The 16456-nt window shown below is 40.5% G+C and overlaps 1 protein-coding gene across 5 annotated transcripts in view; it reads left to right on the plus strand.

Moving 5' to 3' along the window:
- Positions 1–16456, plus strand: part of Zeb1 (zinc finger E-box binding homeobox 1) — a 179527-nt gene that overhangs the window by 125948 nt on the left and 37123 nt on the right. For all 5 annotated transcript variants that reach the window (XM_050152529.1, XM_050152526.1, XM_050152530.1 and 2 more), the window contains one exon: positions 2588–2788. In XM_050152529.1, coding sequence (XP_050008486.1) covers positions 2698–2788 — 91 coding nt within the window. In that variant the 5' untranslated portion in view covers positions 2588–2697. The remainder of the gene's footprint in view (positions 1–2587; positions 2789–16456) is intronic.

Raw genomic sequence — 16456 nt, forward strand, 5'->3', positions numbered from 1 at the left:
CTCAGGTATTATTTCAGTAACAGTTAAGTCACTTTGAAGAGTGGCAATTGAACACTATCTGCCAAGCAAATCGTCACCCCTCACCCCGATCCAGTCGTTCAACCCCACAAAGTGTCTGATAAATCTCTTTGAGAGAAGGCCATTGTATTGCCTGCTTTTGTGCCGCTTTGGTCAAATTCCTGACAGAAACAGCTTAAAGGAGGGAAAACATCTGACTCAATATTCCAGAACATTCAGTCACTGGTCGGCCTCATGCCTCTAGGCAGACCTAGCAGCAGGAGCATGCTTCAGAGTGGGATACTCTTCATGGTGTACAGGAAGCCGAGGACACAACAAGGAGACATCAGGAATGACCATACGTCACCAATGTCTAGCCTGTCATTACATGCGTCTTTGGGGGACAGTTCATAGCCAAACCATATCAACAAAGAAAAGTTGTTTTGATGTGAGTGCTTACTACCAAAAACAAAGTAAGTTTTACGGAGAATTGGGTGGGGTGTGGGGAATGTATCTGCACAGTGGGATTCTGTCTGACCAACCCCGGGGAGAAACTGAGTTTCAGATACATTGGCAGGGAAAGTGCTCCATGGCACACTGTAAAGTGGGCAAACAGTAGAATACGATGCTGTATGTTGTTTTTATAGTAGATATCAGGCCCAAGCAATGTAGGCTTTTTATTATAGTTGAATAGGATAAGGAATGTGATAACATTCAATATCATGAGTGCATTGAGGCAATATACTTGGCTGTTATTACTTTTATAATTAAGTCAAAAGGAAATGGTTGCTTTGCTTACAGAGAGTTTTAATTCTGATTTTTTTTATGATGAACATGCATTTTATAATGAGAGAAAACTATTTTCCCTTAGAAAATCTAGATAAATGAATTCATGCTAAAACACCTAACAGTGTTTTCTTTGGACCTAAACTGTGAAAAAAAATCCTGCTCTAAGTGCAGTGATACATCGAGTACTTTTTTAATAAACTGGATCTTCCTACAGCCTGCAAAAGCAATTCTGGGGGTGTGGGTCATTTGCTTTCTCCCTTTCATGCTTAAGTAGACTTTCAGTCATGTTTCTTCATGTCCACAGTGGTGTGTGTTTATCTGTGGATGGGTATTGCTGTGTGGGGCACATATCCACAGTGTGTGCATGGACTTACTTGGGGAGAGAGGGTTATAGGTGCCTGGCATCTAAGCAATTGGGTGGTTTCTTTTCCTCAAGAATGGCTAGCTGAAAAGAGTCAAGGGGAAGAATCATGTGTTGAAATAGGAGCGGCGGGGCTGCGTCCCCAACACCCCGGCCGCTTGGCTAGCTTATGCCCGAAATAACAACACACAAACTGTATTCATTTAAAGAACTGCTTGGCCCATACTCTAGCCCTTATAGGCTAATTCTCGCACCTGGACTAGCCCATTTCTAATAATGTTTGTAAGCACCCCAAGGTGCGCTTACCGGGAAGATTCTAGCCTACATCCATCTTCATCGCGTGTGCCTCAGAGAGCAGAGCTATCGCGTCTACCCGGGAGAGCTGAGCATGGCGTCTCTGCTCCAGCAGAGCTGTCCTGTCTCTCCGGAAGCAGAGCAGAGTCTGACCTCACTTCCTCTTCCGCCCAGCATCCTATTCTGTTTATTCCGCCCACCTATCTTATAACCTATCAGGGCCAGCAGTTTCTTTATTACTCAGCCAATGAAATCAACAGATTGATATATGACACTCCCACATCAATCATGGGCAATAACTGTGTTAATTATCTGGAGAGGATCCAATATCTTTTCCTCCTTTCTTTTCAAATGTAGCAAATGATGGTCTTTCTGCAAATCATTGAAACAAGGGCTTTCAGTGACTTTACCCCATTAGATAATATATATGCTGCCAGAGTGATTATTGCACACTCCAGAAGAAATCCATCATTTCTGATGGATTGTTTAAGATATTTTATTTTCTACTATCTCACAGGCTCTACAAAGTATGGAAACCATTTGAAAATTTTGCTTATAATTCTGATATTAAATTCATTAAAATTAGTTAGAAATTCTATTACATAGAAATTTGACTAAATTAGCTGATACTTTCAAAGTCACTATGGGCTTAATAAGCAATGTGTATGGCTGACAGCAGTCCTTCTTGTAGAGCAACTTTGATGAAGAATGTGTTTTTATTGGAAAGATGACCCCTATAGAGATTTGAAGCCTAATTGTATATAGTAGTGTTGCACACAGTAAGATGAGTGCAGATGACTCAGACTGTTGGGTTCCAAATCCTGGCTCCGTGACCTGTTGGCTGCATGCCAGAGGTGTTACCTCCACTCTCCTGTCTTTCTTATGTGTAGAATAGGACTCAAGCAGTAACTGGGAAAACTTTGTTGCTAATATTTGCAGTGTTTGCACCATATATGAATTTTTAATAAGTGCAGATACTATTATTTGTCGCTCTGACCATCTAGTATCAGATGTGTTATCAAGTGAGTTGCTTACTAATTATGGTTTTATAAACATTATTGAATTGTAGTCTGTTTTTAATTTGTATTTTTGTAAGGGTTAAAAACTGATTTTTACACCGATTTTATTTGTTCCTTTGTATTACAGTTACAAATTATAATACTGTGGTAGAAGCAAATTCAGATTCTGACGATGAAGACAAACTCCATATTGTGGAAGAAGACAGCATCACGGATGCAGCTGACTGTGAAGGGGGCATGCCAGAGGACGAGCTGCCAGCAGACCAGACAGTGTTACCAGGAGGCAGTGACAGGGAGGGCGCCGCCAAGAACTGCTGGCAGGAAGACGGTGAGTGTAGTTCCTTAGAAAATTCTCTTCTCTCGACTCTTTTTAAGTGTATTAAATGAAAAAGATAAATCGGGTAAAAGTTTTAATAAACAGTAAAATTATCTGTGTATTAACCAATATTAGATATCCTATTTATTTATTTATTTATTTATTTATTTATTTATTTATTTATTATGTATACAACATTCTGTCTGTGTATATGCCTGCAGGCCAGAAGAGGGCGCCAGACCCCATTACAGATGGCTGTGAGCCACCATGTGGTTGCTGGGAATTGAACTCAGAACCTTTGGAAGAGCAGAGAGTGCTCTTAACCACTGAGCCATCTCTCCAGCCCCTATCCTACTTATTTTTAAAAGTAGACTTTGAATCAGAATGATGATGTTTTGACTGTTTGAACAGTACCTAAAATATATGAAAGTTTTTAACCAAGGGCTAGGCTTTCCCCATATTGTTGAACTATTTGTCTCTCCCTTTAGTTTTATATTGGGATACCCAAATTAACAATAGATTTATAAAGTAATAATATGATATATATAAAATAATGATTATTAATGTAGTAGAATAATTCAGTATGCAAAAATCTCAAAGGTGTGTTATGAGGGTGTTTTCAGTGTAATAATGAGCAGAAAACAAGCTCCCTACTGTCTGTGCCCTGCCAAAGTTAGCAAGTAAAATTGGCTAGACTAAGCACTAGGGAAGTGGAAGACTATCTGAGATGTGGTTCCAGACTCACTCTTGTGCATGGATTTGAGCCCCACTTCACACTAGTGAGTGGTAACCTAAAACATCTTAAGCCATGTTTGAATTTAAAGTATAAGTATTACAAATATTAAAATACACTTCATTCTAGTGCTTCAGAAGTCCCTCAGTAATTTAGTAAGCAGACAGGAACATGAGAAAGTAAAAGAAGCAAAAATTAACTCAGACTATCTTAATTATGAAATGCTTCACCTTGTTTAAAGAAAAAATAAGTTTAAAAAACAATGAATGATTGGTTCCAAGTCCATGAGTGTGCAGATAGTCCTGGTTGATCCCAGTGGCCACAAAATGGACATAGACAGGAATGTGAGAGGGATCTATGGGTAGGAGTGTCAAGAGTCGGCGTGAGAATGGTTAATAAGTATTGCATGTGTGTGCAGAATTGTCTAAAAGCACATTAGTAAATGAAGTATGTTAAGAAATAATATAATTTCCAAAAATTAAAAGAAATAAGTGGTAAGCACCCAAAATGAATTTAATAGCAAGTCAAGAGAATCAAAGAGAAATAAGGTAGAGAAAATTGCACACAAAGTGAAATTCAGACAGACCTTCTCAGAAGGCCTTCTCAGAATTGATAGACAGGACCTCTGTGTGTGGAAGCAGGTGCAGGTCCAGGCAGAGAAGGGGAAGGCATGGTACCTGCTGCAGTGAGCTGAGTGAGCAGAGCACTGCTCCAGGAGACACAAGCCACACAAGGATGGCGTTGAAAGCACCAAAGAAAAGTGACTTACTGCAAACAAGGGAAACTTCACGAGGCTGTAAAATTTCTAAGCAGAAACTTTAAAGGTGAGAATAAAGTGGGATAATATATTCCACAGGTCCTTAAAGAGGAACACTGCAAACCAAGATGCTGTCCCCAGCAGAGCTATCCTTTAGGAACAGATAAAAAGTTTCCCCAAACACTCAGTGTAAGAAACATAGCACTCACACAGAAAAAAAATCAGTAGATACATGAACAAAAAAATCAAAATACACTCGAGATGAAAGCATCCAACAACACAGATGGACAGCAGGAACAAGGAACCACCAAACAGCAAAATTGGTTAACAAAATAGCATTATCAAATGCTGTTTATCATTTGAGGGGGTTGAGCTCTAATCAAAAGTTACAGGGTGACTTTCTTTTGCTTTGAGGACACAGGCTTGAAAAGATAGTGTGGAAAAACACTCCACAAGAATGGTGATGAGACAGAACAATGGGATGTAAGTTAAACATGGTTAGCACAGTCAAAGAAAGCCACCAGTTAATGTCAGAGTGCATTTACAAATATGTTAGCAGAGTCAGCAAGATGGCCCGACTATAAATTCAGTCCACCTCGTAGTGAAAAAAAGACCAACTCTAGAAGTTGTCTTCTAATTTCCACACAAACTGTAGCAACTGTACAAGTGCACACTCACTAAATAAAGTATTTACAAATTTTTGAAAATATACTAACATGTAGGCTAAAGGTTCTATGTATTAGTCTTTGTTTCCTGCTTAGAACCTTTAGCCTCATTGATGCATCAGTGAGTTCTACTAAACATCCAAGGACATAAACATTCTAGTCTCAGTCCTAAGTTCTTCAAAATCTGAGAAGAAAGATAATCACCCACTTTAAATGGACTGTCATATCTAGAACTAAATAAAAGAAATTACTCAGTCCAAACACAGTTACCAAAATCCCAGAGTAAGTATAGGCTATACAATATATGTGCATGAAAAACTTGAATAATATTACAAATGTTCAAAATGAGAAAATATGTGCATATCCATATGTGGAATGCCATATCAGGATAACTGTCACTGTGACAGACTTGAGAATAATTAAATATTATCTGAACAAAAAGGAAAATGTTCAGTAAAGCTTAGTGGCTATCATAAAAGCAACCAACCTAGGAATAGTGAGCAGTTCCTTGTCTTAAAAGAGCACATCTTTGTGACCAGAAACAAATTAAGGATATTCATTGTCATTACTTTGTCAACATTTTGTTGAGATGTTCTCCATTATAGAAGACTAGAAAGTCAATCAGTAGAGGTAGAAATTTGAATGGGGACCGCTATCATTTATAAATGATACAGTTATACACTTAATAATGAATATAGAGATAAGTAGATATTAGAATGAATAATTTGCTAAGTTTTCCGAATACAGAATAATAAACTCCTAGGGATATAACTCAGTGGTAGAGGTCTTGCCAGGACTATGTGAGGTCCCAAGTTCAGTCTCCAGCACTATAAAACAAAGGAATAACCTGAATTTAAAGTAATCTTCATACATCAGTAAGAACTGTAAAGTAAAATTAGGTGTGTATGACCACAAGAAAAGAATCTAAACTTTCAGTCGCGTGTTAGAGGACACCACAGTGAGTACAGAACATTGTGTTCATGGAATAGAATAGGTTGACCTTACCTCTAGACCTTACTTCAGTTTTACTGATGTTCCAGGGATCCTTCTAATGTCACCTTGCATGTGGTTGCTGTGTTCCTACATCGTCTCTGCTGTATAACAGGGTCTTATTCATCCTTTGTGTCCTGTGACTGATGGTTCTGAGTAGAATTGGTTAGGTATCTTGTAGAACATCCATCAGTTTGAGTTTTTCTGATTTTTTTTTTTTTTTGGACAGGGGTGTGGAGTCTGTAAAATAACAAAGTAGTAAAGTATCCTTCTTTGACTTCATATCAGCTGTACACGATAGCTGCCAGACTTCACTACAGTCTTTCACCTGTTGTAATGGGAACAGCCAGAGGCTAAGAAGCAGAAAGAGATTAAAGGCATTAAAGCCAGAGTGGTACTAAAATGCCGTAGCATGTGAAGATGCTAGAAGCACTTTTGCAGAGGGAGATGGGAATGTCGTGTCACCGACCTGAAGACAGGAGGAAGGCAGTAGTGTAAATGCAGGTTGAGAGCTGTAGCTTGAGTCAGGATGATGGCTAGAGAAAGGGTGAGAAGTAGTGTCCTGATTGTGTTCTCACAGGAAGTTTTAAAAGGTGTGATCTGGAGTAAGATTTTAAAAAAAAAAGCTTAAGATGACCCCATCCCCGTTATTTATTGAAATTTGAAGGAAACTGAATGATGAGATATTTATGACTCAATCTTGTTGGAATCAAAATTTCATAGTTTTATTTTTTGTGTGTGTTCATGCATGTGTGCACATGTATGTACAGGTGCCCACATAGGTGTATAGTATGCATGTGGAAGAAGTGGTATCTGGGATCTTCCTTTATTTCTTTCCACCTTATCTTTTGAGCTGGTCTCCCTGAAGCTAGTGCTCGCTGGTGGGTTCGGCTGCTAGGATTCTCACGTCTCTGTCTCCTGACCCATCTGTACTGGGGTCACAGGTCTGCCACTGCGCCCAGCCTTTGATTAGGTGCTGAGGATCTGAATGCAGGTCCTGTACACGCAGTGTTTACCCTCTGAACTGTCTTTCCCACCCTTGTGTTTTGGTTTTGCCTGATTGAGTAATTCATTGTGTTCATTTCCCTAGTGTTTCTGGGATATTTGCTAAACAGGATCACCGGGATCACGGACAGAGCTGTGGCGGCTCTTGCTTTCTTCTGTAAACTGCTGTTGTCCAGCTACTTCCTGTCAGTACTTGCCTAGGGACTGTTGTTGTTTTGTTTAGCACTGCTGGGGTTGAACCTGCAGCATCATGCATGTGAGGCAAGAGTTCTACCACTGAGCTACCATTCCAGTCCTGAAACCATGTTAACATATTCATTCAACAATTTTGTAATCCATCTGTCTATTCAAGAATAATATAATAGAAAATCATGTTAAATGCCCAGCTACACTAGAGCTGCATGCTTTCACCCATACTGCAGTAATGTTATCAAAAATGGGTCTGAGACCAGTTTATAATTATTTTTCTATTTGTTAGTAAAGTGATCTGGATGCTGGTGATTAGGTTTTGGGGCGAAGGTTGTTTTTGTTTTGTTAATTTTAGTTTGGTATGCTTGTTTTTTATTTAATTGCTTATATTAGTTATCGACTTTTGCCATATAAAATTCTCTAGTTTGAAATTAATTGTTTTTATCTGAAGTTACGGCAGAAGGTCAGAAGTAGATACACAGTGGATGCATTTACCTGTCAGTTTTCACTGTTCTCAGAGATCAAAAACACCAGCGCTAAAATGACCCTGATTCTAGACTTTCTGACCAGGAACTTAAGCTAGTATGGTAAAAATGCCTTAACAACTATGAATACGGCTGGAAACCAACAATAGGACAGCAAGTGTTTTGGTGAAGACTTGTACCATAGGTTTGGGTGTCTGCGGATCTTGAGCTTGATGCTTTCTGAAAGAGATCAACTCATTCCTGCAGCTCCTAGTTGCCTTGGGATCTGAATGCAAATGTTAGTCCCTTATAGTAGCCCTCTCAAACTGGCCCTTATCATCCCTCTGTTCCTTATCCTTTCCCTCTGTCCTGCCCATGTCCTGCCCCCTGCCTGCAGAACCACCTCTTCCTTTTCTGTCTTCTCCTCTTAAACCTCAACTCCCTAACACAATGCATGTTAAACTACCTGCCAGTATCCACAGCTGCTTTGTGATTGGGGCTGTGAGTTACTGAGATTTGTATCTCTCCTCTGAGGCCCACACTACATGCTGAAGAGAAGATGTCTAGAGTACCCTAAAACATTTTCCTTTTGAATTATAAGATCATGATCTCAGAAAAAAAAATGGGTTTTCCCTTTTTTGCTTTTCCTTTCATTTTGAGAGCTTCAGTTCTTTGTCATTTTTATCTGACACTGTTTGGGTATTACATTGTTTAAATTACTTACTATATTCGTCTTTAATTCTGTGACATTCTACCTGACCTTTGTAATACACTTATGAAATATGATCTGTGTAAAAGCCTCCTCTGCAGTGTTTGTTTTTCCTAAAACATGAATAGAGAATACAGCAAATTAAAAATACTAAGTTTTCTTAGCTCATGAGTAAAATATCTAAAAACTAAAGAAAGATAATCATTTAATCCCTTATCAACTGTTTTTAAAAACTATAGAAATCTCTGCTTCTGGAAGAATGGAATAGAAATTTTTCTCTGTTTTTCCTGGTAAGTATGGGGGGGGCGGGTGGAGCAGAAACCTCAAAAAGCCAAATAATGGCATATGAGTAGAGTCTTTGGATTTTCTGTTCACTTTGTCTCATAGATGAGACTGTGTGCTGAAGAAGCCTGGTCCAGAACCTCAACAGGCACACACATGACACAGTAGTTCAAACTCTCTCTAGCCAGAATTCAGGAAAGCAACAGCCTTGTGACACAGAAAACTTGTAGATAACCAAATACCATAGAGGAAACTTCAGGTTCCTCAGTTGGGGAGGCCTGTCTTCTAGTCTCACTAAAGAGAAGCATCCCAACCCTTACCACAGTGGTGGCAGACAAGACCAAGTGGCAACAAAGCATCCCGTCATCTTACTGAGTAGGCAGAGGAACCTCCTGAAGAGTCAGCCCCCAAGAGCTTCACTCACGCAGGTTCTCGGTCTCTTTTGAAGTCAGGAATGAAGCCTTTCCCATCCAGGGTGATGCAGACGGAGCTCGTGAGGAAAAGACTGATGTCATCAGCTATGCAGGAAAGAGCAGCCTCTTCCAAGAAACCATTTCTTCCCATCAGGGAGCAGATGCTGAGAGAGTATCCTGGAATGCATTTCCCTCTGCCTCTCTGCTGGTTACTTAAATAAGAGCCACTGTCTGTCTTCTTGAGTGATAACCAAAGACATCCATGTTTCCTTCTAAAATACATGTTACCTTGAATGAGTAAATTTCACTTTGAATACAGAGAGCAGAAGACAACCAGAACTTAAGTGACACTGGTATTGGGACTTTCTGACCAGGAATGAAAGCCAGCAGAGTAAAAATCAACAATTATGAACATGGCTTGGAACCAAAACCAGAAAGCCCCACCCATCCAAAGCAGGGAAAATAGAGGCACTTAATGAAGTTATAGCTGAAAATTACATTAACAACAATAACAGAAAAAAATAGCAAGAGTCGGTTGCAGAAGGAAGAGGGAGTGGTAGGTCAAAGTGCAAGTGGAACAGTCTGGACAGTGGGAAGAAAGAGGGGAGCCTCCGTGTACTTTGGGGGTTGATCTCTAGGACATCAGCTCTCCAGCACAAGAGGAGAGAGAAGGCAGAACTGGAAAAAATATTTAGAAAAATTACTGAAATGTTCTAATATTTGATAAAAGACATAAAACTGTGCCCTGACTAGAATAAGTCTGGAGAAGCCATGCCAGAAAACACCATAGTCAACTCTGGCTAGAATAATCCTGGAGAAGCCATGCCAGAAAACACCATAGCCAACCTGAATAGAATTAGTCTGGAGAAGCCATGCCAGAAAACACCATAGTCAAACCTTTGAACACTAAGGATAGGCAAAGTGACAGAGACAAATGCGAGAGACTGTGGTTGTGGGGAAAATCCAGTTGAGTGACAGCCACTTCGTAGAAACTCTGGAGGCCAGCCGGGTGTAGCTCACTTCTTAAATGCTGAAAGTTGTGAGCCTAGGGCTCTAGGTCCAGAGAAACTACAGACATTTTCAGATAAAGGAACCTCCCTACATGAAACTAGAAGCTTCCTGAACAGAAGGGGATTGTGATGGCCTTTCTTGGTTGTCACCTTGACTATATCTGGAACTAACAGAAAGCAGCTGGGCACACCTAAGAGAGATCATTTAATTAAATAATTTGAACTGGGAAGACCCACTTTTAATCCACATCTTTTGAGGTGAGAAGATCTACCTTTAATCTGGACCACACCTTCTGGTGACAGCCATTATAAAGAACATGGAAGAAGGAAACTTTTGCTCTTTGCCTGCTTGCCCTTGCTCTTAATGGCAAGTCCTTTGCTTCATTGGCATTGAATCCCATTACTTTGAGATTCCAGCATATACTGGAGACCAACTGAGATATCTAGCCTTATGAACTGAACTACTGGATTCTTGGACTTTTTGTTAGTAGACAGCTATGGTTGGACTAGCTGAACCACAGCCTGTAAGCCACTCTACTAAATCCCCATATAAGAGCCCTGACTAATACAGGGGTGAAAAAGATGAAGGATCTAGGAAAAGGAGAGGTGTGTGCAGGGATATGCAGTCACATGTCCTCTTCCTGTAGTTTCTTCAGTTATCTCTGAGGGTTGGATGAACATAACTAAAAATATGAATACATGAAATTAGCAAAGCCAGCCTAGAGATGATCAATAGTTTTTAATTTATTTTATATATATGGTACCTACAAATATATATTCAACATGATCTTATGGTCAATTTAATACTCAAGTCACAGGATGTATAGAGTTGTACATTCCTCCTGCATAGCTACTATTGATCCACTGTTAGCATTCATTGCATTGTGGATAATATTCCCAAGCACTGAAAATTACTTAAAACTTCTAGAAACAAAGTTCTCCAGTTAACACATATAATTTTCAACAGAAACTCTATTTCTAACCTATGTAAAGTGAGAATTCTAGGCTTTACCTCATTTAAAATGTGGTCTGTTAGTTTGGATATGGTTGATCTAATCACCCTGGTCCTGAATCATCAACAGAATTTGAGTCACCACAAAAGGAGCTTTCTTCACAGAGTAGTACCCATCCTGCTGGACAGAGCTAACTAGCAGCATTGTTAGTGGCAGGTTCTCTTCCTTGATCAAAGCTGCCTGCTCTGCTGTCAAAGTGTTCTTTCCTTAGAGTGGGGTCTCAGGTCACCATAGCTTCAAGAGGACATGGTGTGAACACACCGTGGTGTTTGATCAGTATACTTTGCTGAGAAGGCAAAGGGGATGCCGGGTTTTCCACAGGTGCTAGAGAAAGCCAGTTGCTCAATGAAGTTCCAATGCAGTGTTTTCTATAGTACTTGTTAATGCATGCTTGGAGAAGGGGAGATGATTAAAGAGTAGACAAAATACCTATAATTTCTTTATAAATCTAAAAGGTTTCAAATTAAAGGCCTTTAAATAACCTGATCAAAATAAATCATAAAACATTTTATTGGGTTCTGTTTCTCTGAGAAAAGTTGAATTTTCAACTTTTTAGATAAATCTTTAATAGAACAGAAGGAAAATGTGGAAGCCTAACAACTGAGTTTATATAATCTCTATACTGCAGGAGGATCAGACCTGTGATTCTCAGACCTGTTGCCCTTGACACTTCATGGTTGCTTCCACATCTGGGATCAGGATCAATAGAAATCACGCTTTTCCTACTTTCTTTGAGATTTTTTTTTAATAGGTCTGGTTGGATTTTAAGAAACATGTCATTAAGCCGGGCGATGGTGGCGCACGCCTTTAATCCCAGCACTGGGAGGCAGAGGCAGGCGGATCTCTGTGAGTTTGAGACCAGCATGGTCTACAGAGCTAGTTCCAGGACAGGCTCCAAAACCACAGAGAAACCCTGTCTCGAANAAAAAAAAAAAAAAAAAAAAAAAAAAGAAGAAGAAGAAGAAGAAGAAGAAGAAGAAGAAGAAGAAGAAGAAGAAGAAGAAGAAGAAGAAGAAGAAAGAAAAGAAAAGAAACATGTCATTTACCTAAAACATTGAAAACTGGGAAGCCTGTCAAGTACCGACATCAGTTAAAATGCTGGCACATTCACTATGGAAAATCAGTGTTCACGAGCAGGTGAATCTTCCTTCCCTTTCCTCAGTATATTAGTCTTTTCATTCTTATAACAGGGCTGCATGACAGCTATTAACTCAGAAACTAAATGGAAGAACAAGAAACCAAGTCTGTGTGATCCCAAAGTAGTCTATCTTCTTTTTCTACTAAATCCAACAGAAAATATGTACACATTAAATGTGGCACTCATACAAAGAGCTAACAGCAGGCTGGTAGTTGGGTTATGCCATTAGTGCCCATCCATAAAGAAATATCTTAAGAACAGTTACCATATCATATTCCATTCTGTATTTTTTATGGCCTCCAACAAGAGTGTCAGATTCAGTGTCTGGAAAAACTAAAGCAGCAAAATGGAAACAAGAGCACATCTTCCCTGTGACTAGCAGAAAATAGCTGCTATCCTCATTCCTGTCCCTGCACTAATAGTATCTCGTCAGTTCTGTGTTTTCTATGTTCCCATGACAAAGTACCACACTTTGATGGTTCAAACTCTACATATTAGTTTCTTACAGCCATTGCAGTGTCTCTTCTCAGACGTTAGCAGAAGTGCTGTCCTTTTGATTATGAAAGGACCTTATTTCCTTGCTGGCTCTGGGCCATTTCTGGCCCCCAGAGGGCACTTACATTCCTTGGTTTATGACTCACATCATAGTTTCTCTTCCTGTTGCGGTGATAAAACACTCCGACAAAAGCAGCTTGAGAGAGAAAGGGTTTATTCTTGCTCACAGTTCACGGTACATCCCGTCAAAGCTCAGAAATTGAGCTGACAGGAGGTTGAAGCAGCTGGACACATGGTGTCCATAGTCAGGAACAGAGATGCATGAACACATGCTGCTTTCACATAGTCCAGAATCCCAGCCAGGGACTGGTACCACCCACAGTGGACAGCTCTTCCCACTTCAATTAAAGCAGTCAAAATAACTCCCCACCTCCCCCACTCCCATCCCTGGGACATACTCAGAGACTTATCTCCCAGGTCATCCTGTATTCTGTAACAGTCGCTGTTGAAATAAGAGCGGCGGGGCTGCATCCCCAGCACCCCGGCCGCCTGCTAGCTTATGCCCCAAAATAACAACACACAAACTGTATTCTTTTAAACACTGCTTGGCCCACTAGCTCTAGCCTCTTACGGGCTAATTCTCATATTTTGCCTAACCCATTTCTAATAATCTACATAACATCGGTCTTACCGGGAAAGATTCAGCATGTCTGACCTGGCAGCTTGCTCCATCGCGTCTGGCTCTGAGAAGAGCTGCATGATTTCTCTTCCTCACTTCCTCTTCCTCCCAGCATTTTGTTCTGTTTACTCCACCCACCTGTGTTCTTACCTATCAGGGCCAAGGCAGTTTATTTAACCAATAACCTTCCTCCATCAAGTCGCAACCCTTTTCTGAATCTTTAGAGGCAGCAGAACAAGTCAGGTACCTCTCACGTCGGACTCTCCTACTATTCCCATTTCATCTTCCACTCTTCTGCCCCCTCTTCCATTGTTAAAAACCCACAATGAGCACCCAACCTCCCACATAATCCAGGAAACTTTCCCTATCTCAAGGTCTGTGACCTTAATCACAGCTACACATTTGTTTTGCCACTTAAGTTTTTTAAACATATTTTACTCTTTATTTCTTTTTATTATTATTATTATTGAAAAATTTGCGTCTCCTCCCCGCCTCCCAGTTCCCTCCCCTTCCCCCCACTCCTTTCCCCCTCCCTCTCCAGTCCAAAGAGGAGTCAAGGTTTCCTGCCCTGTGGGAAGTCCAAGGTCCTCCCACGGGTCTAGGAAGGTGAGCATCCAAACAGGCTAGGCTCCCATAAAGCCAGTACATGCAGTGGGATCAAAACCCAGTGCCATTGTCCTTTGCTTCTCATCAGCCTTCATTGTCCGCCATGTTCAGAGAGTCCAGTTTTATCCCATGCTTTTACAGTCCCAGCCCAGCTGGCGTTGGTGAACTCCCAATAGATCAGCCCCACTGTCTCAGTGGGTGGGTGCACCCCTCGCGGTCCTGACTTCCTTGTTGATGTTCTCCCTCCTTATGCTCCTCATTTGAACCTTGGGAGCTCAGTCCGGTGCTCCAATGTGGGTCTCTGTCTCTATCTCCATCCATCGCCAGATGAAGGTTCTATGATGATATGCAAGATATTCATCAGTATGGCTATAGGATAGGGCCATTTCAGGTTCCCTCTCCTCTGCTACCCAAGGAACTAACTGGGGACATCTCCCTGGACACCTGGGAGCCCCTCTAGAGTCAAATCTCTTGCCAACCCTAAGATGGCTCCCTTAATTAGGATATATACTTTGCTGCTCCCATATCCACCTTTCCTTTATCCCAAGCATCCCATTTCCCCAAGCTCTCCCTATCCTCCCCTTCTCACTTTTCTCTCCCCATTTCCTCTAACGCCCACCCCCAAGTTTCCAATTTTTGCTCGGCAATCTTGTCTACTTCCAATATCCAGGAGGATAACTATATGTTTTTCTTTGGGTTCACCTTCTTATTTAGCTTCTATGGGATCACAAATTATAGGCTCAATGTCCTTTATTTATGGCTAGAAACCAATTATGAGTGAGTACATCCCATGTTCATCTTTTTGGGTCTGGGTTACCTCACTCAGGATAGTGTTTTCTATTTCCATCCATTTGCATGCAAAATTCAAGATGTCATTGTTTTTTACCACTGAGTAGTACTCTAATATGTATATATTCCACACTTTCTTCGTCCATTCTTCCATTGAAGGGTATCTAGGTTGTTTCCAGGTTCTGGCTATTACAAATAATGCTGCTATGAACATAGTTGAACAAATGCTTTTGTAATATGATAGGGCATCTCTTGGGTATATTCCCAAAAGTGGTATTGCTGGGTCCTGGGTAGGTTGATCCCAAATTTCCAGAGAAACCACCACACTGCTTTCCAAAGTGGTTGCACAAGTTTTCATTCCCACCAGCAATGGATGAGTGTACCCCTTACTCCACAACCTCTCCAGCAAAGGCTATCATTGGTGTTTTTTGTAGAATTGGAGAATTATAATGTTGACATCTTTGAGAAGGCATTATTGTATAGACTATACATGTACATGCATGTAAAAATTTCTCCGCAGCCCACATATCACAGTCTGATGTTAATAATCATCATAGTGCACTGTTACTGTATGTATGTGAATGTTCTGTTTGCCCATGTTCTACACTGTGTTTGACTCTCAGACAGTGAAACAGGTAACAACCCTGCTTTGTAGATAAAGGAACAAATACAAAAGTGGATACTTTCCTATGGGTCACTGTTGTATGAGCAGAGGCTTAAAGCCTGCTGGTCTGAATTTGGTGGTTGTGCCATTAACATCTGCGCTGCCATAGGACAGTCATATAATTCGAAACTTTTGGTATTTGGTTAAAAAATGGCAACTTTCTTGTGTATAGGCAGGTTATTTATTCTTAAGTCTTTTAGCTCACAGAATGGAATGGTAATGAAAGAACATAAATGTCTGGAAATGTGTAACTTGGCTGATTTTACTCATCATCACCATTGTATTGAATGCCACTGTTGCACAGCAGCTGTGAATGGTTGGGACAGAATTGGAGAAATAGGATAGCAAATGAGTCATTTGCTAAAGTTATACAGTGCCCAAAGGAAACCTTGACAGTTTTCTTACAAAGATGGACTTCAGCAGTAAATAGAATGGTATCAAATTCAGAAGCTAGACAAATTGTAATTGAATCTCTGACTTTTGAGAGTGCCAATTCTCTATGAAAAAGGATAATTTGGCCATTAAAGGTAAGGTCAGCACCTCTGGAGGAATGGATCCGAGATACAGTTAATATAGCATCTCATGAACATGATGATACATGGATAGGAGAGGTGATTTACAGAGGTTTGAAGAAAAATCAAAATGTCAAATGTTACAATTCTGGCAAGCAAGGTCACATTAAAAGGGATTTTAGACAGGGAAGTCCTAGAAAATTTTTTTTTGAATAATCCATTTAGAATGCCCCTTCCTGGTGTGGGAAGAAAGCTGTTTCTGCCAGTGGATTATCAGAACAGGACAAGGCAGGGGTTCCAAGCAGAGAGAGGAGAAGAGAGCAGGTAGAGTGAGCGAGAAGCCTTGTAACCCTGCTGGAGACAGACACCAGACGCTGAGTGGAACTTTACCCAGTAAGCCACAGTCACGTGGCAGTGCATAGATTAATGGAGATGAGTTAGTTTAGGATATAAGAGCTAGCTAAAAATATGCTTAAGCTATTGGCCAAGCAGTATTGCAAATAATATAGTTTCTGTGTGGTTATTTAGAGTCAGGGCAGTCGGGAAATGAACTGGCAGCCTCTGCCA

Source organism: Alexandromys fortis, unplaced genomic scaffold (assembly GCF_014885135.2).
Source record: "Alexandromys fortis isolate MF-2015 unplaced genomic scaffold, M_Fortis_MF-2015_v1.1 scaffold_54, whole genome shotgun sequence".
Lineage (NCBI taxonomy): Eukaryota > Metazoa > Chordata > Mammalia > Rodentia > Cricetidae > Alexandromys > Alexandromys fortis.